The sequence below is a fragment of the Tasmannia lanceolata genome, unplaced genomic scaffold (genome assembly GCF_043159265.1).
Source record: "Tasmannia lanceolata isolate RefF3 unplaced genomic scaffold, GAP_Taslan_0.1 ptg000016l, whole genome shotgun sequence".
NCBI classification, from domain to species: Eukaryota; Viridiplantae; Streptophyta; class Magnoliopsida; order Canellales; family Winteraceae; genus Tasmannia; species Tasmannia lanceolata.
The window spans coordinates 13,551,016-13,577,500 of NW_027518693.1; the positions used below are offsets into that span (position 1 = coordinate 13,551,016).

General features: G+C 39.3%; 2 protein-coding genes across 5 annotated transcripts in view; both read left to right on the top strand.

Moving 5' to 3' along the window:
• The first annotated feature begins 2,298 nt into the window (after window positions 1-2,298).
• On the top strand, window positions 2,299-21,825 carry LOC143848056 (polyadenylate-binding protein-interacting protein 3-like). 4 transcript variants are annotated; one of them, XM_077356843.1, is made up of 15 exons: window positions 2,299-2,459; window positions 6,251-6,404; window positions 6,471-6,632; window positions 6,892-7,028; window positions 7,182-7,372; window positions 7,659-7,836; window positions 7,940-8,176; window positions 16,103-16,230; window positions 16,365-16,437; window positions 16,572-16,605; window positions 17,244-17,551; window positions 17,694-17,840; window positions 20,939-21,037; window positions 21,374-21,443; window positions 21,547-21,825. In XM_077356843.1, coding segments are annotated over exons 2-15 (1,905 nt in total). In that variant the 5' UTR covers window positions 2,299-2,459; window positions 6,251-6,265; the 3' UTR covers window positions 21,549-21,825. The 4 variants fall into 4 exon arrangements, with proteins under 4 accessions (XP_077212958.1, XP_077212961.1, XP_077212960.1 ...); XM_077356845.1 differs by having other exon boundaries at window positions 2,310-2,459; window positions 6,254-6,404; XM_077356844.1 differs by having other exon boundaries at window positions 2,311-2,459; window positions 6,200-6,404.
• A 1,488-nt stretch (window positions 21,826-23,313) lies between these two features.
• Window positions 23,314-26,485, top strand: part of LOC143849200 (protein CIA1-like) — a 14,978-nt gene continuing 11,806 nt past the window's right edge. Inside the window, exons 1-4 of the mRNA XM_077358266.1 lie at window positions 23,314-23,964; window positions 24,663-24,809; window positions 24,942-25,160; window positions 25,296-25,360. Coding sequence (XP_077214381.1) covers window positions 23,764-23,964; window positions 24,663-24,809; window positions 24,942-25,160; window positions 25,296-25,360 — 632 coding nt within the window. The 5' untranslated portion in view covers window positions 23,314-23,763. The remainder of the gene's footprint in view (window positions 23,965-24,662; window positions 24,810-24,941; window positions 25,161-25,295; window positions 25,361-26,485) is intronic.

A 26,485-nucleotide genomic window follows, 5' to 3' on the forward strand; every position in this document is an offset into this window, starting at 1 on the left:
CTATGGAGCTGATTTTTTGTACACACCCTATCTATGTAAGGGCCTTTCAAATGAATGCGTTGGATCATCCTAACAATGTGGGCTCATATGTGTTTGGGCCCTCAAGCTCATATAAGCTATATGAGCTTCAAGCTCACAATCATTTTCCTCTATTTTGATATGCAGTTCATTTAAATACTAGTTGGTTAGTATCATCCAGTGTAGATGCTATTCAAAAATGAAAAGTATCATCCAATATTGATGATTTTTGTGGCAACCTAGCCATATGATATCTTTTATTTTGTGCCGTATAAGAGGTGGGCCTCACTATATATGGTGTCCTAGTTGTGCATATACACACCGGTATCGACCCCCTTCCGATATATTGATGTATTTGTTCCCTTTTCTTCTCTGGGCCAGTCCGCTAGTGTATTTATGACTACTCTTTCTCACTGGGTGTGGCCCGAGTAAGAAAATGTGGCAAATATATCATTCCCCTTTCAAAATATTCTAGATATATCAGTCCATATATACGGATATATTGGTATTGGAAAGGGCCGACCGGGACGTTCAAATCTTGGGTAGTAGAGGTTCTCATACCCACCGTTGTATGGGGAGAGGTTCTCATATGAGTCGAGGTCTTTCCAGAGCCGCATTGATTTACTTGAACCCGGGTGTGGTTCTTTGGCTTAAAGCCATAGGTATGCTCCCAGTGACACGAGTTCGAATCCCCGGGCTTACCCGATGCGCGTGGTTTACAGGTGATCGAACGAATCTGCAGTTATTAGTCCCACCCTAAAAATTGGGGTGGGATGCCCTATATAATCCGGATTGCACTGAAGTTTCTATTATGCCTTTCCCTTCCCAACCAAGCAACCCTTGGTGGTAGGGGAAATAAGGCAGCCCAACAATCCCAATGAAGCTTTCTAATAAATACGTGTTATTCAGTGCTCGTATGTAGGTACACGTATTTTTTTAAAGGGAAAAATACATATACACCCCCTCAACTATGGCCAAATTCCACTTCTAACCCAGTGGTTTCAAAGTTAGGAAAGTCACCCCCTAAACTATCCATGGTTTTTTTTAACGTGATGGAGTGGATGGAGAGGAGGAAATGACTATAATGCCCTCGTCTTCCACAACTAAAAATTAGGGTTTTCATACCTGAAAACTGAAAATTAGGGTTTTTAGTCAAACCCTTGTTTAATTATCGGCACAAACCCTCGATGTAGGGTTTTATTTGTCTTCATTTACATCATTATCATGCTTCGCATAGAAACCCTAATATTTTAGATCTTTTTTTTGTCTTTATTAGTATTTTTTCTTGAAATGTAGGGTTTGATGTAGCCATGGAGTGGGGGGTTTCATTGTCATTGTTGGAGGCGATGGCAGTGGTGGCCGGAGGTGGCGGCGGTGGCCGGAGGTGGCGACGGCAGCGGTGGGAAATGGTGTAACCTAATCCCTCTGCAAATGGCTAAAAACCAACGACGAGGGTATTTCTGTTCTCAAAATATTAACCATGGTTAGTTTTAGTCATTCCGTCAGGTTAAATTAATGGACCGTCAACGGAGGGGGCCTACTTAAAAATGCTAAAAAGTTTACGGGGTATTTTCCATACCATGGGGTTAGAAGTGAAATTTGGCCATAGTTGAGGGGAGCTATCCCCTTAACTCGAACTGATGAGAATTTGACTTCACAAGAAATTGAACAAAAAGCTGCAGAATCGGCCTATTTCTTGCGCGTACAGATTGAAGTATTTTGAAATGAATTATGATGAAAAATGAATGCTATCTTTCTCATAACGAGAGAAGGTCTGTATTTTTCCTTTTTTAAAAATAGAGCGGGGCCACCTTGTTAAAAGATCCAAACTATTCAACTCTTAGGCCCAAGGGAAATAGGTCATTCCCAAAAATCATCTCCATATGATGATCCTAAGTCTTAACCTACGGAAATAGGTCGTACCCAATGTGGGTCCAAGTGATTTATGGGCAAGGTTGAACAAATAAACAGTTTGGATAGGACTAAGTGTGGGTCCACGCAATTTCTTATTAAAAATACTGTGGGGTCAATCGTCTACCTGTTCGAAGACCCAAAACATCTCAGTTATAATTTCTCTGCATGTGGAATTCAAAGTTGTGCAAGGGGATGATGCGAGGACTAAGGCCATTGATGTGAGTGGGCCCAACATGTAGGTGGTCAGATTATGTTCATGTGCTCACCTCCTTGAGAGTGACCTATACAGCTTATTGGAGTCTAGCATGTGTACGCCCAGCCCAGCCCAGCCCGGCCCAGCGAGGCCCATTTATGTGTATTTTATCTCCTGACATTGATATGATCTCGAGTAGAACGTCCAAAGCTGCGGATTCTTCGTCGAGGGTTTATTATTTTCTTCAAACCCATTTGAGGCGGGGGCAGATCTTTCTTCGTCAGATTCAGCGTTTCCCTGCGATTTTCTCAGCTATCCAATCGTCAGATCCAAGGTAAGTTTCCCGTTCATCGCGTCCCTCCATTTGCTTAACCTAGCTGTAATTTTTAGGGTTTAGTTCTCTCATTATGTTTTGAAGAATCTTTTCTTCTGCTCCATGTATGCAAATATCTGTTTAAGAACGTTTAGATTACTGAAATGTTCGAACGGAAATCGAGAAATCAATTCCAGAGAGAAATTCCAATTTTCTTTCTTCTTTCTTTTTTATGACAAACATAATTTCCTTGAAATGACGAGTCAAGCACTAAGCCTCCCCAAAATCTCACAGTATTTTTTTTATTGTAAAGCTATGGAGGCAACAGACTTTTATTAATTGTTCTTTTGGATTTACACCTAAATTTCAGTTTGGATGCAATTTGGGCCTTTTGAGATGATAATTTGTGATTTATGTCTCAATTGCAATTTGAATGCGGTTTGGGTTTCCCCTTTTGGAGATGGGAATTTTTTATATACACCTAAAGTGCAAATTGGGTAGACATGATTTACAATTGGGGACCTGCAGCTTAGTCAAGAAGAATTTCCGTGCAGAGATTGTTTGGATTTACACCAAAATTGCAATTTGTATGCAATTTTGGTCCATTGAGATGGAAATTTTCCCACACAAATTGCAACCTTGAAACTCCAAATTGCAATTTGGGTGTACATGGTTTACAATTGGGATTGCACGTCAAGCTGCAGTGGAGCAATGGATCAGCGTCTTGGTTTGTTCTTTTGCCATCTTGTGGGGAGTAATGTGTGCAAGGCTGCAAGCTAAATAATTTGATTTTTCTATGGGACTACCCTTCTCTCTCTCTCTCTCTCTCTCTCTCTCCCTATATATATATATATATATATATATATATATATATATATAGAGAGAGAGAGAGAGAGAGAGAGAGAGAGAGAGAGAGAGAGAGAGAGAGAGAGAGAGAGAGAGAGAAGGGTTTCTGCGCTCGAGTGCAAAACAGGGGTGGGCCCACATTTTTGGGTGGGATCCAAAGCATTCATTTGATGGGCCCTTTCATGGATAGGGTGTCCACAAAAAATCAGCTCCATTGGATCATCTTAGGGTGTCCATTTGTGGGGTGAAAAAATGGGCAGATTAGTGGACAGACAGTATTTGTCCATTTTTGGCCCCACAAATGGACACCCTATGGTGATCCAATGAAGCTGATTTTTGGTACGCACCCCATCCATGATGGGGCCTTTCAAATGAATGCTTAAGATCAGCCCAACAATGTGGCCCACCCTTGTTTTACTCTAACGTTAGCAGGAACCTTTCCTCATATATATATATATATATGAGGAAAATGATTGTGAGCTTGAAGCTCATATAGCTTATATGAGCTTGAGGGTCTAAACACATGGGTCCCACATTTTTTGTGGTGATCCAAACCATTCATTTGCAAGGCCCCATCATAGATAGGGTGTGTACCAAAAATCAGATCCATTGGATCATCCTAACCCTTCCAAAAGCTGAGGGCAAAAATGGGCAGATTTGTGGCAAACGGTGTCTGTCCATTTTGCCCTCCACATTTGGATGGGTTAGGATGATCCTATGAAGCTGATTTTTTGTACACATCCTATCTATGTAAGGGCCTTTCAAATGAATGCTTTGGATCATCCTAACAATGTGGGCCCACATGTGTTTGGGCCCTCAAGCTCATATAAGCTATATGAGCTTCAAGCTCACAATCATTTTCCTCATATATATATATATATATATATATATATATATATATATATATATATATATATATATCGTACCATTCAAGAGAAAAAAAATCATGGTCACTTGGTCAAAGGACATTTTGCCCCTTCAACAGTGAGATGGATTTAAGATGTATTAGATGATAGGATGGTTCTAATAAACAAAAACTTCAAGAAATCATGTGAGGTTACGTAGTATCGTCAGCCAATGGACAAAAAGGAAAATGAAGTTTTCTTCTTGATCCACCCATTTCCACCATAGCAGCCCCCATTTTTAACATCAGCCACCATTCTCTCTTGAATACCAAACCCACTTTGATTTCCATCAATCTCTCTCACTCTTCCCAGATCTAAAGAGGGTTTTGATTTTCTCTTCCATTTGCAGACAAGAGGAGGGGAATAAACCAGGAAAAAAAAATGAGAGAGAGAGAGAGAGAGAGAGAGAGAGAGAGAGAGAGAGAGAGAGAGAGAGAGAGAGAGATTACCTGCAAATCTGCAAGGAGGGGAGAGGCGGAGAGCGTCGGTGGCGTCGATGGAGGAGTAACAAGTTAAAAGAGAGAGAGAGCTTACGTTTCTGTTTTTGGTTCTTAGGGTTAGGGTTTTTTTAACCTCTTATACATATGTTTTATTTTTAGGTAATTAGAAAATAGTAGTTACAAAATAGTAAAATAGTAACACACGGGAAAGATAGAAACTAGAAAATAGTTACGGGAAAGATGGAAGAAAATCCGGAAATTTCAAATTGGAATATTCACTCTTTTGCCATTTTTACTTTTAAAATTTTATACATATGGGAATACTTGTCGGGTTTCGGGTCGGGTCGGGTTGCCCGACACCCCAACCCGACCCAACCCGATTTCTAATTCGGGTTGGTTTTTCCCAACCCAACCCAACCCGATTTTTAAAAAGCTTAATCCGACCCAACCCAAATTCGGGTTCAACCCGTCGGGTTTGGGTTGAACCCGACCCGAGTTGCACCCCTATATATATTCTCCTATAGATAAATGAACCCACTCCACTCTAATCAGTCTTTGCCCCAAATAACTATTTTCCTTATATGCTTCACCCATTCTTCCTTTTCCTTTCACATGATCCATTTATTCGCCTAAAAAGGAACTTTCCTTTTTCCAATCTATCTTGCATATTAGTTTTTTGTAAACCTATCATCCATTATAGGCTTGAATCTTTGGACGGAACAAATTGTTCCAACCTCTCTCCTAGCAAAATGCTGAAACAGGAAATGGATAGGAGAACCAAGAATGAGCTGACTGGGAGGATGTCTCTATGATATGGGGCCCATACTCTTCTATCATTCTCTACTCGAGACACAAGGAAACCCTCAAGGACCGATTAAGTTATAAACTCTTCATCCCCCAAAGTGGTATATTCTCTAAGTAAATATCCTCCCAAATCTTTACTCTCCCCTTTCCCAATCCTAAACCTAATTTCCGGTTGAAACAATTATTAATAGGACCAGTATGACAAATAGACTTCCAAGACACCAAGCCTTGGCCACAACCTAACTTTTTAATATCCTACCTGCCCTACCCTCCCCATATTTTTCAATAATAATCTTCCTCTGTAGAGCCTCTATTTTTTTGTTTGTTTTTGTAATAGGTATGCTGGGATCGAACCCCCGACCTCATGGTGAAAGAACATAAGAAATCCTTATTTCTCAGGAGCCAGTTATTGATTTTGTTTCATTTTGGCCGGAAAACCGGAATGGAAAATAAATGTCCTTACTATTTTTTAATGCCCATTTACTTAGGATTTACTTTTAAATAGGGGAATACCCCACATTTGGATTTATTAAAAATGGTTTCAAGACCCAATTCTAAAAGGATAACAAGTCAATTTTTCAATTCTAGTTCAAAATTTGACATTTTTCTGTCATTCCGGGTTGGGTCAAAGTCTTAACTTCCAAACAATGGGATATTCTTTCGATTTTTAAAATTCATAAATCCTATCATGTCCAAACGCTATTAAATCCCAAAAGTCCAGTAAAAAAATCTCATAATTTAGTCTCTAAAAAATTTTCATCTGAAGCTTATTGGCAGACAAGGTGCTAAACCATCTTTGCACTGGTTGGTTGGTTAGAAGCTGCTGTTGTGAATGAGTCAACAGCAAGTGGTTCAGTCGAGGGCTTCTGTCAATGGATTTGGCCGTCGTAGGTTTGACAGAGAGATGGGCACCCGGCTGGACAGTAAATTACATTCAGGGAAGTCATCCTCTGGCAGTTTCAGCAATGCAGGTGAAGATCACTGAACTAAATTTGTTTTCATGTTATTCTTCCCCTTCTAACAGCTTCGTGTTACAGGTCTAGTGAACAGCAGCAAAGTTGGCGGGCTTGACAGTTCATCACTTGACCGACTAATATTCTTGACAACATGTCTTATTGGACATCATGTGGAAGTCCAGGTGAAAAATGGATCTATATTCTCTGGAATATTTCATGCAACAAACACTGACAAAGATTTTGGTAAGTCTCATGTGCTCTCAGTATTTGGTTTCTAGTTCATTCTTTCTTAATGATTTTTTTGAACAATTTTTTTAGTAACAAGCTGGGATTGAGCCTACGACCTCATGGTTGAGGTTCTTTCTTAGTGATTTCTGAAGGATTTTTATGGTTGTCATTGTTTTTCCAACTTTTCCACATTCTGAAAACAAATGAGGCTCTCCTATATGCATTTATGTTTTATCAGTCTGCATTCTCAATGTTTGGTTCATTATATTTGCAGGAATTATCCTAAAAATGGCTCGGCTAACCAAGGATGGTGCATTCAGAGGACAGAAGCCTGCTTATGAATCTGTTGGCAAAGCTCCTTCAAAGACTTTGATAATACCTCCTATGGAACTTGTCCAAGTTATAGCAAAGGTTCTCTCTACTGGTTTAGATTTTAATGATGAAAAATTATTTCCAATATCTAAACAACTTATGATTCTTTTAGATATTTATTGGACAAAATGGATGAATGATTTACGGTTTTACTAGACTAAGGGTGCTCATTTTGTTCTTCATCTGTGTCAGGATGTGCCCATAAGTGCAGATGGGTACACAGATGGTTATGCATGTGAAAAGCGTCAGGATATCATGATAGACTCCTTCATATCCCAGTCTCATCATGTTGAGGTGGAGAGAGAGCTTGAGCGTTGGACCCCTGATAATGATGATCTGCAATGCCCTGAATTGGAAAATATATTCGACGGCACTTGGAATAGGTGGTTATAGAACTTTCATGCGTTGGAGTAGGAGAAATCTTAAAAATATTTAGTCTTTAAATTTAATCCTTTCAGCACAATTGTAAATCTTTGTTCTTGCTTTTACTCATACTTCCATTTTTTTCTTTTCTTGCTTAGGAGTATTTCTTTTGCTTTCTTTAGAAATCTCTCAAGGATTACTAGTCATTAGGTTCATCAAATTAATGTTTTTGCTTTTGTTGACTTTAGTCCATCAAATTAATGTTTTCCTGCATATTGACATGCATTTAATATATTTCTTGACCAGGAATTGGGATCAGTTTGAAACAAATGAAGCATTGTTTGGTGTGAAGAGTACTTTTGATGAGGAACTTTATACAACAAAGCTTGAGAGGGGTCCTCGAATGATAGACTTGGAAAGAGAAGCTTCAAGAATAGCAAGAGAAATTGAGGGAGAGGAAACTCAAGATCTTCATTTGGCAGAGGTAACATTATCGTAACTTTTTATGCTTTGTTTTTCTCCAATGAGTTCCATTGTATCGTACTTTCTTTCCAGTTTTGACACGTCTTTGTTGATTTATTCAACAGGAAAGAGGCATTCAATTTCATGAAGATTTCGACCTTGACGAGGAGAGTAGATTTTCGTCAGTATTTAGACGAGTCGATGTTGGCGTATGTGAGGAAAATGAGGAAATGATGCTGGATGCGAGCAATAATGAAATCTTTGGAGGTTCATCTGGTTCTGTTATCAACAAGTCTGTTTCTGGTATAACTGGAGAGAAAAACAATGATGGAGCTCAATCATTATCCAGCTGCTCATCATTGGTAAATCCTTTATCGTTCATTTATTTTCTATGGAAGATGGATATATTGTGTTACTTTGAAAATATATTTTATTATTTTTCCTATGAGTCCTATCATTCATATATATTACAGGGTAGATATGTGGACACAGCATGACAGGTACAATAAATAATGGAAATTCCTGTCATCGTTTTAGCCTTTTAGGTCAAATTATTTGAAACAGAATATGCATACATCTTCACAATGTATTACATGTGGGTAATGGCACTAATGTAAAATGTTGTCTTTGCTTTAGTGCAAATTATTCGAAACAGAATATGCATTGATGTTTACAACGTATCACGTGTGGATAATGGCACTTTTATGCATATTTGGCCTGAAATCAACAAAAATCGCCATATAACCATGGAATTTAAATTCACCATTCAAAAAAAAAAAAACAACATGGAATTTAGAGGCAATTTTCAGAATATAGACATATGAGAATGATTCGCCACATAGAAGTGCAAAGTTCAAACACATTTACTATCCTTAGAAGCCTACCTTGTATTTTCAGGCAAGGATATTCGAGAGTTTCTGTAGATGCATGCTACATATATACCACAGGCTACTTCCTTCAGTCCTTTTTTACCATCACCTGAGTTCAGATACTGAATCCTTTTTTTCATAGGTAAGCTGGGGTTTGGCGGGGACCTCTACCGGTTTATTAGAATGAGAATGATAATACAATCAGCATACAAAACCCTAACCCTAACAAAAGAATAGGGATACAGACCAAGAAGAATAGGGTTTAATCTTCCCAGATACTGAATCCTGATCTGGGAAGACTAAATCTTTATGGCTTTATTCTATATCCATTGAGTAGTCCTCCTTTTGCGAGTGGAACATTCTAGTCAAATTTATTCTCAGCCTTATCTTATATTCTTACCAATTGAGAATAGATTGTCCAGCATTAAGGCATAGAGCACAGTGAGGAGTAAGAGGATGGCGGCGTTTGGAAAGCAAAGAAAAGGAGGCTGGGCAACAGATGGTAGGAGACGGAGTCAGGGGTGGAACGGTTGGAAGGATTGGAGCTGTACCAACTGTGGGTATTTCAATTTCAGTTGGAGGGGAAAATGTCGATGGTGTGCAACCTTTCGTCAGAAGACGAAACCTACATTGGCGGTGGAATCTTATGCGAAGCAGTCAACAATCAATGAAGGTCGGAGACATGTAGGAGGTTGGCCTGACTCGGGTGAAATCTCAACCAGCACGGAGAGTGGAGTTCCACTTTTATCAATTTCGGGGAAAGAAATAAACGAAAGGCGAAATCTTTTAAACTCTTGTTTGATAGGACGGACGATGGAGATGGAAAGGAATATCGAGGAGCTTTGGAGCTGGGCTAGGGAGCATTGGGGCATTCCGTCTAGGATTAGTGCTGGAGATAAGAATGGGGGAAAACAATGGCTAGTGCATGAATTTTGCATCGGCGAGAATTTACACCCCAAAATGGAAGCTATCATTACCATATTTACGTCTCCGAGTTCAAAACTCTTATTTTATGGTTGGATTGGAGGTTCAAAACCCACATCCATCGCCAATGGAAGGGTTTCAAGGGGGAACAATGTCTCTCCCGATGATAATGACAGATTCCCGCCGGGAGGATTCTCAGGCGTTCACCAAGGCAGGAGTAGGACCAATGGTAAATCTTATCCCTACAGCTGTCAGGGAGGGAGTCCGTGTTGGGATGGGTGATAGTAGAAAACGACAAAATGTCTTGGATACGGGACTCTGAACGGGTCATTGCGAAGCGTTTTCGAATTTCAAATTTCAAATTCAAAAAACCAACCCAGATAAGAATACAGAACAAATGACAGCTGGAGAGAGAAAAAGATGGCGTGGAAAAAAAATACTGCAAAAGTGATTTCACCAGAATTGGAAGACAAAGTCAAGCGGGCCCTGGGTATTCTTAAAAGCAGCGCGAGTGGGCCCAATTTCAAAAGAGGGGCCTCGAATTAGAGGAAAAATCACAAACGTGAATGGAAGCGAAAATGTGACTCCCCTCTCTCTGTGGCTAAGAGTAAGGAGAATACCCTTGCGAACAAAAACGTAAACCTGGTTATTAAGGATCACAGGAAAAGGGATCCCCACTCTCCGTTTCCGATCGAAAAAGTCTCTGCCTGGTCCTCTGGAAGGGTCGGTTCTCGGAACCCTTCTACGAGGGCGGTGCTGCTCTCTTAAACAAAATCTCTCACTCGTTGGGGGTCTGAATCTTCGCTCCCGATGAGGATGGGATTTTGGAATATAAGAGGATTGAGGGAACATAAGAAGATACAGTTAATCAAAGACTTTGTCTTCTAGCGCAAGCTAGATCTGGTGGTAATTACTGAATAAAAAATAATGGGAGTCACAGATCAACTCATTAACAAACTATGGGGCAGGAATCATCGGGAATGGGTTGCTCTGCAATCGGTGGGGGCGGCTGGGGGAATAATTGTAATATGGAAGGAGGGTAAATTTGTTAATGAAGGAACCAAGATCGGCAGGTACTCGGTCACAATTTTCTTTACTTAAGCATAATAGGATGAGAGGTGGACATTCATAGCGGTGTATGGTCCAATAAAAGCCAGAGAGAGGAAGGATCTGTGGAATGAACTGTTTTCGATTCGAAATGCATGTCAGGGTGCATGGATTATAGGAGGAGATTTCAACACAGTTCGGTTCCCTTCGGAAAAGAACACTCCAACCAGAATAACCACAAGCATGAGGAAATTGTCAAATTTCATACAAGCAATGGAGCTGATCGATCTGCCATTAGAAGGAACACGCTTTACTTGGTCAAATAATCAGGATCGATTAATAATGTGTTGGCTGGATCGAGTTCTTCTAACCTCAGATTGGGAAGACCGGTTTCCTTTGATCAACCAGAGGGCTTTTCCTTAAACTTCTATCGGATCATAATTCTATTGTACTGGAAATTTTGGATTTTTCTGGAGGTCCACCACCATTTAGATTTAACCTAGACCTTCTTGAAATTCAGGAAGTAGATGAAAAAATCAAGCAATGGTGGGACGAGAATTCGGTACAAGGTTGGAAGGGTTATATTCTCTGTAAGAAACTTAAGGCTATAAAGTAGAAAATAAAAGAATGGCAAAAATCGATGGATGAGGAGAGTAATTGTAAAAAGGCAGAGATTTTGATTGCTTTGGAGTTTCTATAAGAAAAAGAAGGTGCTAATTCTCTTTCGAGCGCCGAGAAAGTGGAAAGACTAGAGCTTTTGGAATAATATGAGGAGATTTTGCGTAGAGAAGAGATTAGGTGGCGTCAAAAAACAAGGGTCACCTGGCTGAAAGAAGGCGACCGAAATATAAATTTTTTTCCACAAAATGGCAAATTCAAGGTGGCGGACTATTACTATTTCGAGTATGAAGGAGGGGAGCTCGCTAATTGAAGATATGGGCTTTTAATTAAACAAAGAATTATTGACTTCTACCATTCCCTATACTCAAAATTGGTGGAATGGCGGCCGAAATTAGAAGGGATTCAATTCAAATCTATCAGTCTTGGTCAATGGATTTCTTTGGATCGAGATTTCACAAAAGAAGAAGTGGAAAAGGCAATTTTCTCCATGGCGAAAGACAAAGCTCTGGGCCCGGATGGTTTTCCAATTGCTTTCTTCCGGAGGTTTTGGGGTATTATGAAGGGGGGAGATATTCTGGCATTATTTCTTGAGTTTCAGGAGAGGCATAATTAGTGAAGCGGCCAGAGCAACCTTCATAGCACTAATACGGAAAAAGGGGTGATAGGGATAAAATACTTCAGACCAATCAACCTTATCCAAAGCATTCCAAAGATTGTCTCTGAATTGCTTGCTCGTAGGGTGAAGAGTTGTATGGGGAACATAATTTCTCACTTTCAGGGAGCCTTTGTGGACTCTAGGCAAATTCTTGATGGAGTCTTAATAGCCAATGAGATCATAGATTCGGTCAGATGAGGTGGCGGCTCCGATCTGATCTTTAAGATTGACATCGAAAAGGCTTATGATCATGTCGATTGGGAGGTTGTCGATTCCATTCAAGACCGTTTGGGTTTTGGGAGTAAATGGCGAATGTGGAGGAAATTGGTAATATCAAATAACAGCTTCTCAGTTCTAATTAATGGTTCGATAGAAGGTTATTTCAAGAGCTCCAGGGGGCTTCGTCAGGGTGATCCCCTAGCTCCTTATCTTTTCATCATGGTGGTGGAGGCACTTAGTCTAATGCTGTCCAAAGCTGGGGAATCTGGCCTGATTCATGGTTTGTCGGCAGGACCAAGAGCTGACAAGATTAAGCATCTACAGTTTGCAGATGATACTCTCGTATTCTTGCAATTTATCCCTCAGGCCATTCCTAATGTCATAAGAATTTTTAAGTGGTTTGAGGCTATTTCAGGCCTCAAAATTAATTTCGCCAAAAGTATGCTATTGGGCATTGATATGGAGCAACAAAAAGTCCAGAATCTCGCAGCATCTATGGGTTGTATTGCTGGGGTTTTCCCGGTGTCATACTTAGGTTTGCCACTGGGCTTTGGTATATCGTTGCCATCGCAATGGGATCCGGTAGTTGAAAGGGTGGAACATAAACTTGCTACCTGGAAGAAAAGATACATATCAATAGGGGGTAGAATAACGTTGATAAAAGCAGCTCTGGCCAATATGCTAGTGTACTTCATGTCGCTCTTCAAAATTCCGGTAAAGGTGGCGTTACGAATAGAAAAATTACAAAGAGACTTCCTTTGAGATGGTAGTGGGGAGTCTAAAAAATTACGGCACCTAATGAATTGGGACATAGTAACCAAATCAAAAAGAGATGGTGGGTTGGGAATAGGGAAGTTACGACTGCGCAACAAATCATTGCTAGGAAAATGACTCTGGGGATATGGTAATGAAAAGAAGGCTCTATGACGTACTGTGGTTGACTCTAAACATGGTATGAAAAAGGGAGACTAGACCATAAAAAATCCGACTGCTGGGAAGGGACCAGGCTCTTGGGGGTCTATTTGCTCGGTCATGGATGATTTTGATCAGAGAAGTAGATATAAAGTGGGAGAAGGAAAAGAGGTCAGATTTTGAAAAGACCTTTGGTGCGACAAAGTGCAGTTCTCGGTTGACTATCCAAGGCTATATCGGATTGCAGTTAACCAATAAGCTATGGTGGCAGACTATCTCAGTCGGGAAGGAGATTTCGGAAAAGGTTTTTGGGACATTTGTCTACGAAGGAATCTTAAAGATGAGGAAATACAGGACCTTGAGCGGCTTCTCTTACAGCCACAATCGGTGTACTGTTCCGAATTAGCAGACGATGAGCTTCTATGGGCACCAGAGTCGAATGGTATGTTTACGGTCAAATCATTTTTTGCTGAACTGAGTGCAGGACAAAAGTCGGACAAGAGGCGCATCTGGAACTCTTTGGCTCCACCAAAAGTAGTTGCTTTCGGGTGGACTCTAGTACACCGGATGATAAACACCTGTGATCGCCTGAAAAAAAGACATTTAAGCCTTTGCAAGCATCTGTGTTCTCTGTCATCAACATGATGAAACTTTAGATCACTTGATGTTGCACTGTCCTTTTTCCTATCAAATTTGGATGCGAGCCATTGGCGCCTTTGGAATGTGGTGGGTTTGCCCAAATTCTATTAGCTCGCTTCTCATCTATTGGAGGGGAGGCCCCTTTGGAGAGATAGGTAAACTACTGTGGGCCACCTTCCCCTATGCTATTGTATGGAACATCTGGAAGGAGCAGAATAGGCGTATCTTTGATGATCAAAGTAGAACCTTGGAGCCTTTGGCGACTGATATAAAGGAAGAAATTATTACATGGGCCAAGAACAAAAAAAAATTACCTTATGGTGTGGGGGACTTGATAAGGAACTGGTGGGCAATCATCTGGGATAGAGCTATCCGAATTAAACCTAAACCTAAATGGATGGCCCCGCCAAGTGGGTGGCTCAAACTTAATTTTGATGGAAGCTTGGTTGGAAATCCGGGGAGGGGCGGGATTGGCTGTCTAATTAGGGATGATAAACAATCGATCATTATGTCTTTCTCGGGTCTAGCTGGAATTTGTGATGCGAATGAGGCTGAAGTCAAGGCTCTTCTTTTTGGACTATGATGGGCTTATGAGAACAACTTGCGATCTTTAATAGTGGAAGGGGACTCGACTAATGTAGTGGGTTGGGCTTCTGGACTTCAAATGGGCCCTAGCGCCTTCAGGAAGTGTTTAGCCAAAGCAGGAGTCCTAAAGGAGGAAACTATAGTTCTTACATCTTTGTAATCCTTTCGAGGATTGTACTTGGACTTGGATCCATTTTTGTAATATGGCGGGGACAACATGTCCCAGCCACTATTAAATAAAATGTCAATTTTCAAAAAAAATAAAATAAAATTCTCAGCCTTATGTTCATGTTTTCTTTGCAAGAAATGGTCTTCCTTGCTTATATATGACCTAAGAAACTGTGACTGTTGTCATGTTCTTTTAATGAAGGTTCATGTTGGAATTCACCAAATTCATCTGATCTTCATGTGACAACTTGAATTTATATACCCTTGATTTGCCTTTGCTAGGAACCTTAAAATAATGATGGGCATTATGGCCTTTTACAGGCCAGGGATTTTTTTGGTCACCCTTTTGATAGATAAGGAGGTTATTAGATAAGGGAAAGGTGGTGGCACCCTCTTTTTCTGTACTTTCAACCTCTCATTTATTTGGAATTTTTTCATTAGTTCTTAGTTCTTACAACTCATTTTAAGGTGTACTAACCAGTGAACATATTCTACTAAAAGCGATGGTGGGGAAAAGATCCAAAACAAGTGGGTGGCATTACGACCCTTTGATAGATTAGAGTACTTTCCAGCTCTCAAAGTATTCTTCTACCACACTATTCCACACATAGGAGTGGTTTCTGAAACAGAACACTGGATTCGGTGGAACAGGAAATTGCTCCAATCCAGGAGAAAAAATAGAACGGCCTCCAGAACAGAATTGGCAACTGAGCTCCCAACCTTGAAACGCTGTAAATTGGACCTCTTTTGCTTTGCTCTGTGCCACTGAAAATTGATCTTCTTTGCTTCGCTCTACCCCACTGAAAATTGACCATTCTTCTGCCTTTCTGAAAACTAACTGTTCCTCTGGTCTGTACCCGCTTCTACTCCTTGCTACCAAGTCTTCACATTGTACCTAGAGTTCTTTTTTCTTCTATAAATAATTTTCTGTACAAAATCCGCTTCTACTCCTTGCTACCAAGTCTTCACATTGTACCTAGAGTTTTTTTTCTTCTATAACAAATTTTCTCGGCAAAATTATAAAAAAGAGAATTCCAGAACAGATAGTCGTACACATATATTTCCATTGTCCATTGGAGTAGGAGTCCCATCTGCTCTTTGATCAATCTATCATGCACACAAATATCCACAACTGTAAACATTTCATTCTCGATGTGTGTGATGTCACGACGATAGCTCCATGTATGTTTAGATTGTTTCCAAAACAGATTTCTGGGATTTGAGGTATTTACAGATGTCCCCCGCTCCTTATAAAAGATCTTTTTACACCTGTTAATCTATGACATGATGGCATCTAAGGCTTGCTTCAGTGGCTTCTTGACCTTAGTTTCTGGACGTTGTTCTATTTGTAGTTTCCTCCAGAGTTGAAGGATGTACCTTCAACAAGCACATCTCTGAACCGGGATATCATCTATGGATCTTTATTAATGGGCTTAATCTTCCGACATGATATCTGAATAATTCCTATTTATTGATTGTATTTTAGCAATTTATTGCTCCCATTCTTGTCTGTTCGGTGCAATTGCATCACATATGTCAAACAGCTTAATGGTGACGTACATAGTTAAAAGTTACCTTTTTTGGTAACTGGTGTTATTTCTCTTATATGACCAATAATACATGCTGTCTCGACTTGTTTTTGCTCGCAGGATGAGGGACTATCTTCTCAAATAGCTGCCAGCATGGACCTATTCCTCTCCGCTTCTGGGGTTCATCATAGACTGTTGCTGCCTGACTGTGCCTCAAAGAGCTTCCCAGTAATGGGCGAAGAGAGCAGGTTTCTAGCCATGCCTCTTCTATTGTACATTTTTCATCTTATGCATTGTGATCAAAATAATCTTTTGCATGGATTAAAAGTTGCTAACTCACCTTCCATGGCAACATTGGATTTGACATTCTAAATACTTTTAGGTTGAATGAGAGCCCATATAGAAACCAGCATGGAGGAAAGAGCCTTCCAAAGGAGTCCGCAGAAAGGAAAATTGTAAGTTGATGTTTGAGTATCATAATGGAATAATCATTCACTGCAGATTTATATGTTTAATTTCTCCTAGCTCAGATTTTCATGCATGTTATTTTATATGTCCACTTAATTATGAAATCTTATACTGAATGCAGATCAGTGAGGAGGTTCAAACTTCAAAGTCTCAGGGTGAGTAACTCCTTGTTGTTCCATATTTCAATCTTTTGTTAGTTCTCTCTCTCTCTCTCTCTCTCTCTCTCTCTATATATATATATATATATATATATATATATATATGAGGAATGATAGATACAAGGGAGCCCTTGCATAAAGAGCCAAAAAAGGGCTCTTGATTGGATCCACATCATCAAATGTAACTGATTTTACTTTTTCAACCAATTTTAAATTGTAACTGAAAATGACGTGACGTGGATCCAATGAAGAGCCCTTTTGCGGCTCTTTATGCAAGGGCTCCCTTGTATCTATCATTGCTCACACACACACACACCCACACACACACACACACACACACACACACACACATATATATATATATATATATATACACATATGTCATTTTCTTTACCTGCTATCATTTCTATTTGCATGGATTAATATTCACTACGCTCCCTAATTTTATAAAATGCACTAGTTTCCAAATCTACCAGCAAAATTTTTGTAGTTTGAGCTCGTCACTTGTTTTATCTATATCTTTGCTGCGAGGATAGGCAGTTTAGTCTTTGTCGATGGATGAGTAATATTCTTCTGTATAACGGCTATATTTGGAGCTATGTCAGCCGACCTTGGTTAATCAAATCTTTGTGCAGAGAAACAAGCATCGATGAATATGAAGAAAACTAGCTTGGACAAAGGGCGATTATCTCCCAGTGCCACTGCATATGCCTCTCCATCCTCAAAAGGGCAAGAATACACAGGTTCTATAGGTGAATCTTCTGACTGTGTAGGATCTGCAAAAGCAGCTATTCAACCTGTAAATGTTCATATACGACCTGGCAGTTCTATGTTATCCACTTCTGAGTGTGCTACCTCGGTTTCTAGTGGTCCTGGCTTGTCATCAAGTTCATCAGTTGGCTCTTTATCTTCAGAAAAATCAACATTAAATCCTTATGCTAAGGTGAAGCTATTTTTGTCACATTTTACGTTTGTATTTATTTTTACAATATTCTCATGCTAATTTCTTCTGGACTTTTTATTTTTTCAACTAATGAATCTTCTCAAACTTCGCTTCTTTGTTCCTTTGAATTGTTGTGATGCAGGAGTTTAAGTTTAACCCCAATGCGAAGAGTTTCACCCCATCTCTGGCTTCCGTAAGGCCTCCTCCTTCTGTATCCGAGGGTTCATTTTATTTTCCTACTAATGTATCTGCGGTCCCACATATGCATAGTGTACCAGTCGGCATTGGGGTGAGCAATTTATGGAACCTATACATAATTTATCATCCTAGCTGGTCCAAGATTTACTTGTTTACGATCCTATTATTTTGCCTCACTTTATTTTATAGAATCCTGCAAAAATTGTTTCTTATGTGGTATAATTTACACATACATGAGCATCTGCGCACACACAATTGCATATATGTATCTCTATGATCTGTTTCTACCATTTGCTTCTCATTTCTATCTTCATATCCAATGATCTGCTTATTATGAGATGGTTATTGTTTTTACCATTGTTATGATACTATGAAATCTTTGATAACTCATAGAAGTGCTTTCTTGTTACGCATGTTTCTCCTCAGCGTGGCCCAAATATTGTAAATAGGTACCATTAGAAAAAAAAAATATAGGATAGTGTCAATAAGTAAAATTTATTAGAAGGGAAAAAATGCAAAACGTCCCCCAGTCCCTCTCACTAAGAACATGACCAAGGAAAACTGATAAGGTCACATGAGGTCCTTGATTTCTTCAAGCTTATCCTTCCATCCTGAGAAGTGTGGTCAACTCTATTCATCCAGTTGTAACATTCAATGGAGATCTCCCATGACTAGAAGAGTGCATGTGTTTTCACAATCGCTTGAAGCCCCTGGGTAGATCTGGAGCTTTCGCATCTATGAATTCCAACACTCACATCATGGTCATGTCTTTTGATACTATCAACTCTATTCATGCCCAGATAAATAATATCCAAGTTAAGTTGTAGATACCCTTCTAGATGTGAAATCTCCCACGCTGCTGTTAGAGAGTACAAAGGAGTGTATGTGAGGTATTTTGGTCATTTATGTTTATAGTATATTAGCTATTGTATTCATAGATTTCATATTAATGAAAAACACTGTTTCTCCCTCAAATTTTTCTCTGTTCATTACTCAATTTCCCATTTTACACAACAAATCTCCAGATTTTACATGGTATCCGAGTGGGGTATCTATCAAAAGAGAAGCTAAAGGCCAAGATTTATGGTTTGAATGTGGTATTTTATTCCTTTTCCAGTTTGGTCTTCTCTTCATTCCATGCATTCCTTATCTTTAAATCCCCTACTTTTCTTCCTCTTGCTTTCCATAATCAAATCCATCCTTCCTCACCTTCAAGACCCTAGTTTCTCTTTTTCCTTTTAACCAAAATCTCTGTCTGATTATTTTTTTTAAAATAATCCATAACCCCCACCCCCCAACCAAAAAAAAAAAAAAAAAAAAAAACAGCAAAAAAAAAAAACAAAAAAACAAAGAAACACACACACACACACACACACACACACACACACAAAGGGTTTCTTTTTTTTCTTTTCTTTCTATTAATTCCTGTTTCTTCTGCTAATGTGCACCTCCCTTAAGGTTCATGTTAGCATTTAACGTGAAGAACCTTTAAAACCTAAAGATAGCCCCCACATCACTTAAGGTGCAGCATTTTAGCATCTAACTTAAGGAAAGTGTGCATGTCAGCATGCTCTCCACAAAATAGCCACAACCCCACAAAAATTCCGTAAATCCCTCAATTTATTGTCCATATTGTTTTATGCCTTTTTCTCTCCTTGCCTTCTTCTAGGGCAACTTTCATGATCCTCATCTCGTGACAATCAACCTTTTTTATGGAAATTTTCTTTTTTTGGAAAGGCCAGATACTCCTAATTGCATATGCTTAAGGGTATTCTAGATCATCTTGAAGGCCTCTCGATTAAACCTGATGGATTAAATCTGATGGATATGTAAAGGATTGGGGCGGGCACTGTTCCCTAAAAGAGACAAAGACTTTTCATTGGAAGAAAATCCCACATGAGGCATGGCATGTTGAAGATCAACGTGTGATTGCCTGGTTGAATTAATAAGTTGTTCCTGTTGAAATTATTATTCAATATTAATCCTTGGTTCTCTTATACTAAATCTGATTTTGGATTAATAGAAGAGTCCAATTCAATTGCAAAATCTTGTAAAAGTATCCAAATCTATGGCTGAAAATGACTTTTTACACTTTCTAAAAATATCAGATCTAACCCTCCAAAATATTTTGAAAATTGACCCAGGATTAGGATTTTAAATCTGAGTTGAATTCAAGTTGATCCGACTGTTTGATCCTCAACCTAGAAATCCGATGGTAGAGATGGAATAAATGTAACCATAGGATTTTTTTTTAATCAGATCTCAATGGAATCTTTAAAAATTGGATCAGATTGGGGCAATCTCTGTACCTGTTCTAAATGTTCTTTATTTTGCTATTTTAATATTCTTTTACTGGGTTAAAAAAAGAAAAAGAATTCATTCACCAGTCTTTCCAAGGTTTTTTTATTTTCTAATTTTATTATAAACTTTAGCCTATATTGCATTTCAGTTTATTACCTTGATGGAAATGTTCTTTGCAATAATTCCACCATTTCTCAAAGCAACACTTGGATTGTGCTATATTACCATTGTTGTCCTAAGAGTTGTAGGATGAGAATTTTATTCATATGAGGAAATCCTTTGTTAATATGGGCTTGGTTTGTCTTCATTTAGTTTATTGAAAAATGTATTTTATTCATTATACCTTTCTTTTCGTGATTGTTAGGCATGTCTATGGGTGATGTGACATAGTAAATTCATCGAGAACAGGTATTATGGATCATTGCATAAATTGTTCTGGACTGCCTATGTTTGACTCTTGACTTGTCGAAGTTAACTTTGCCAGGAGGCTCTGCCGCCAAGTCATTAAGATCAGTAATTTAGGCAAGTTGAGTAAAATAAAGCTAAATATTCACCGACTCGGACAATTTTGCGACCCACCCACCCTTTAGAGTTGGTCGTACTTGAATTGGACACCTCGTCGTATCTGGTTAGAAATCCAAGTTTTTTTAAAACTTTTATTCATGATTTAAAAAAAAAATCAAATTATGGTTTCATGTTTACATCGATATTTTGGAAATTATTTTATGAAAATGGCTGTACATGCATACAGTTAGTTGCTATTAGAGCTCTTGTTATTGTTGTTTTCATGATGTTACTATTGTCATATCATTGTTGCCATCATTTTGTATCTGTTTCTAGTCAGAATATGAGCATTTTATAATTGTCACCATATTACATTATTTGTAGATTGGACCCTCATTTGGTGGCCACCAGCCTGTTATCTATAGTCCACAGGGTGCGCCAATGCAGCCACATCAGGCCTATGTCCATCCAAATGGACCTTTGGTACGTGACTTTCCTGCATTTGCAACTTCCTTTCACAGAAGCTTTTGGACATTTTTCTAAAAGGGTGATGATATTTTAATCCCCTTACTTGATAATGGCACTTTCTCTTCAATTTACACTTATCTAATTAGCTGTTAAGTGTCGTCACAATCCCCATAAGGCTCTAAAACGTCCACAACCAATCAGAAGGCTTCACTATAGAGGAGTGCCATTATTGAAAATATGGAGATTCAGGAACTTAGAGATATAAATCCTCTTCCTAATATCACAATTGTATCTGTTACTTGGGATTTTTTATCCATATCAATTTTCCCCTGCAAACTCTGGTGTGTGTAGTATGGGCAGCAGGTGATTCTTGGCCAGCCTAGACAAGTTATGTACATGCCAAGCTACCCCGCTCCCCACTGTAAGACAACCCCATTCTTAATTGATGTGCATAACAAATTGTCTCCATTACCCCCCTTCTAATATTACATGCACACTTACATACTATTCATCAATCTGGTCAGGAAATGCACTACGAAGGAAGAGATTTCTAAGCAGGCAGAGGGCATGTCCACGGTCCAAAGAACTTTTGTAAATTCCAAAGTTTCGAAGAAATAGCTGTAAACATTGTGGCGGAGAAAGCCGCTGCCACAAGTCCAGCTATTTCTGAAACCATGGGGAATTCAATCACTTCTGAATCCCATTTTCGTGCCCTGTATTTGTAAATTTGAGAGGATACCATATCTCTCGCCACGACATGGATGTTCTGTCTTATTATTATTAAATTACTAATGATTTTTCTAGGAGGTTGTTTCACCTCTGTGGCGACCAAGTGTGTTGCTAAAACAACACATTTTTTGTAATCTCACCCCTTCGGAAGAACATGAAAGGCTGATTTCTAGGTTGACACACTTAGCCGCGTCTTCCCCTGAACAAACCTTCGCTCCAGTTGGTTAGGAGGAAGTTCCTTCAGTACCTTCAGATATACTCGTGTGCCTGTATTTACTAAAAATACCCTTAACCCCTATTTCTTAGGATAGCAACACATGCCATAATGTTACTTGGCCGCGTATTTGTACTGAAGGAATTTCCTCCTAACTGTAATGGAGCGAAGTTTTGTTCTCTTCCCCTGAGCATGGTGGTGTACTCTATAGAGATGGTAATTACTGCTTATCTTCCTATAATACTAATTCGTGTTGTGTTCCAATGCAATAGAAGAGATAAAATACTATTATTACTACAAGAGAGAACAGTATTATAGCTACAGGAGAGTGAACACTACTGTAAATCCTATAGTGATCACGAACGTGATCAAAGCAAAAAATAAGGGGAGTGTGTATTTATTATGACTCCTCATCTAATCTTTTTATACCATAAGCCATAAGAGGGGGTGGCCGGGGGGGGGGGGGGGGAAGAAGCCTAATAGATCATTTCCTGAAAAATCTGTGCTTTCTCATCACTTTTTTGGTGGGACTCCATGCTCTGAACTTGGGTCCTGCATCGTACGTGTAGGGAGCACTAACAAGTAACAACCCTCTTATTGCGGAAGTGATATATTCTCCCCGATTTTTTTTTCCCTAAGTCAGCCCCTCCCCCTCACCCGTGAGTGTTAGACTACAAGCCAGTGGCCAGGGAAGAAAATGTGGCGAATATTGTCATTTCCCGTTCCAATTAGGGGTGACAACGGTTCGGTTCGACCTCCAAACCAAACCAAACCAAAGTTTGAATCAGTTTGGTCCTATTGAACCGAAACCGAACCGAAATTTGAATTTTCGGTTCGGTTAGGCCAATTTCGCCTCCCGTTACTCATAATCATTGGAAATCGGAGGCAACGGTTCAGTTTGAAATTTGAATCGGTTGTACCAAACCGGGTTTCGGTTGGATTGCCACCCCTACTTCCAATCCACGGAAAGGATTGTAATGGGTTTGAGTGTGTGTCGGTATCATTTATTGGGCTCCTTCCTATCTTGTTTTTTAGTGGTAAAAAGTATTTCATATTTACAACAACCTCAAGTCTTACGGGGGAACGTTCCTAAATGCCTTCCTTTTGGAGAGAAATTTATTTCCCAAAATCGTAGATTGGGACGTGACTCTGGTGGAAATGGAAACCCACAGAAACGACCCATATCCTCATTGGTTAAAAGCCTAGATTAGTATGGAAGCCAATGGATTTGAAAAAAACCAGCAACCAAACACCCATAAGAGCTGAACTTCAGAAGCAAGAAGACAAGGTTTTAAAGCAGAGCACTTGAAGCAGTGAAAAACCAATTTTCCAAACCGATTAGGTCGACTCCTCCATCATTTATTTTCCAAAATCGTAGAATTAGACTCATAATCTTCTATCTCGTTTGAAAGAAAACCCAATTAGATCTCTGTTTTGAATTTTGAAGGGGTCTCTGTTTATCGGCTTTTTTTCTCTTTTTAGGGCTTCCAAGGGCGTGGTAGAACAAGGGAAATGTAAAATTTTACGGTGAAAACTTTTATCGCGTAAAAGTTTTAATCACAGGAAATATTTTCTTCGTTTCCTTTGACAAACAACCTTTACGTGTCCTCCACACTCCACTCACCAATAATTTCTCTCTTTCAAGCGTGTGAAAACTTGTCTTCTTCTTCTTCTTCTGTTCCGTGGCTTTCCCGAGTTTTTGCTCTTTACTTTTCTACCTGCTCTTGCTTTTTTCTGAGAATCCCGATCGAAAATTTAATCGTGATTTGGCCGATTTACTCTCTCTGCAAGGCCTTAAATGGATTTTGTGGAGGAGAATCTGGAACTGAAAGAGATACAGAAGCTCGAAGGTCACACCGATAGGGTTTGGGGACTCGCATGGAATCCAGCCACTGGATCTGCAGGGATTCCATCCATGTTGGCTTCTTGCAGCGGAGATAAGACTGTAAGAATATGGCAGCAGAATACTTCAAGAAAATCAGATTCTTGGGAATGCAAGGTTGATTTTTCTTCTTCTTCCTCTTTTTCAATCAGTTTCGCTACAGCACCTGCTGCTCTACCTAATTGTCCACCCTTTCCAAGTGTGATTTCTATCTTATGTATGGCCGTGCCTAAGGGCATAGATTCTTCTTTTTTATCAATAAAAACCCCTTCCCAAACCGGACAAGCTTCTTCCAAAGCATATGGCTTTCTGGATGAATATGATGATATCTAGACAGATGGATCGGATCTTATATGAATCTTATGATGAAGTACCGCATGAGTGGATATATAGGAATCCAAATCTGCCGAATCACTCATGTTATGATCTTATACATCCTAGGTCTCTTCGTTCTGTCATCTGGCTTATGCTCTTCATCTAGCATTCAGACCGAATGACTCTATGAAATTACGTCGATACTTCCACATACTACGTTGCGAAAAAAAAAAACCCTAATTCCACATTCCTACACTGATATTTTAAGTTATGTAAACTGCATCAATCTTTTTTTTTATTTTTTTCTTCTTATTCAATTCCCTTTTTTTCTCATGTCTATTCTCTTTCTAAGGATTTGTGTTTGTTATATTTTCTTCCATTTTTTTCATGCTCATTTTCGGTGGAAGGTAGTTTCATACTGTATGATACTTGGTTTGGAAGGAAAATGATTATTTTGTTAAAAATGTTTTGTTCAATTGGTTGTCGATGACTCCTTTTAGGCTGTTTTGGAAGAAACTCATACTCGCACAGTTAGATCTTGTGCTTGGTCACCATCTGGAAAGCTATTGGCTACGGCAAGTTTCGATGCCACTGCTGCAATTTGGGAACATGTTGGCAATGATTTTGAATGTGTTGCTTCATTAGAGGTATTACTGTTTTAAAGCTAAGGGTAGTTTTGTTTATTTATTTTTTAGAGCAAGATTGTGACTATGTCTTATGTAAGTGATTTCTGCATTTATTAGCACACATTACTCTGTTGAGTCTCAGTTCTTGTGTAGGGTCATGAAAACGAAATAAAAAGTGTTTCATGGAATTCATCTGGGTCTCTACTTGCCACATGTGGTCGGGATAAATCACTCTGGATATGGGAAGTACAGCCTGGTAACGAGTTTGAGTGTGTGTCGGTATTGCAAGGACATACACAGGATGTGAAGATGGTGCAATGGCATCCATTTTTGGACATTTTAGTTTCTGTTAGCTATGATAACTCTATTAAGGTATATGCTTTTTTTTCTTCTGAAATGGTTTCTCTGAATTCAAAATGTTTGTTGACTGCTATCTATTTTGTTCTGTAAAATTGAAATTTTTTTACGATGAGGATGGTGATTTCAGTTTGTATTTTAAAATGGCAGATTTGGGCGGAAGATGGTGATAGTGATGATTGGCATTGCATTCAAACGTTAGGTGAATCTAGCAGGTAGTATTGCTTAACATTTTCCCCCCTTTTCCTGGAGTCCTCTTTAAAAAATGGATCTACTTCTGTGTCTAGTCTTACTTACTCTCGCTAGTTTATCACTTGGTTGAATTAGCCGTTATCTATGGATGAAAACCCTAGGGAAACTCCTTCCGCTCTCCTCAAAACCACTTTCTAACTAGAGAAAAGAAACTCACTCTATTGTCTCCAAAAAGCTCCCTTACAGATGAACCTTGCGTCTATCTATAGACTCATGGAAGTGGTCTATAACCTTCTTTACCAGCTGTAATCCAGCTGTCATATGGAGAGGTGGCAACAAGTGGCAAAGCTTAAGTGGTCCCCACTCAATGCCACTTGTCAAGCCCTCCCTATTACAACATGTCCTCACTACAATGATCTCTTTTCTCATGTTTGAAACATACAACTATTGTATGAGTTACAAGCTGAAAATGGACGAAATTACACGCAATATGTGAGGTGTTCCTTGCCCAAAGGTGGAAAAATCGTGCACGGAAGGTAGAGAAGTCAGCTTCTCAAGTGTCATGTGTGCTGGTAGGTTGTGCCATAATATGGTGTGTACCTCGTCAATGTGTATCCTACCAAGCCAAGTACTCTTGGCTTTCAACCTTGCTGACCTTTTTAAGGCCTTGAGATGTTCCAAAGCCTTCATAAGCTCGGGAGAAATTCATCTTTCCCCTCCTTTATTCCATGAAAAGAAGAACGAATAAAAGGCCTGCTAGCAACTCATACTACCGTATGCCCAAAAGATCCTTGCTTGGGACCCGCTCCACATCACTTGCCAAGAAACGCCTGTGGATTATAGTGAGGTCGAAGCTCTTGCCCTTTGACATGGTGTGAAAGCCTTTTAGAGTTATTCATGCCCATTCGAGATTGATTGTCGGTTAGGAAAGAACAAAATTTCCATGGTGGTTAGAGGACACAATAAAAGGCGATATGGACATCTTTGATATGCTACAAATTCTCATTTCTTCATATGCATTATGGTGATGATTAAGAATCTGATGGATTGGCTTAGGAAGAAGTGAAAGGACAATTTGTGCTCTTTGGGTCTCACTTTCCCCTTTTGTACTATCTGTTGTACTCTAATTTTAATTTGGATTCTACCTT

Excerpts from the sequence above, each read along its gene's own strand:
- LOC143848056 (XM_077356843.1), top strand. The coding sequence starts at position 6,266 with ATGAGTCAACAGCAAGTGGTTCAGTCGAGGGCTTCTGTCAATGGATTT. Across the intron at positions 7,373-7,658 it reads TTCGACGGCACTTGGAATAG|GAATTGGGATCAGTTTGAAA; the intron begins GTGGTTATAGAA and ends TTTCTTGACCAG. Across the intron at positions 16,606-17,243 it reads TCAAACTTCAAAGTCTCAGG|AGAAACAAGCATCGATGAAT; the intron begins GTGAGTAACTCC and ends ATCTTTGTGCAG.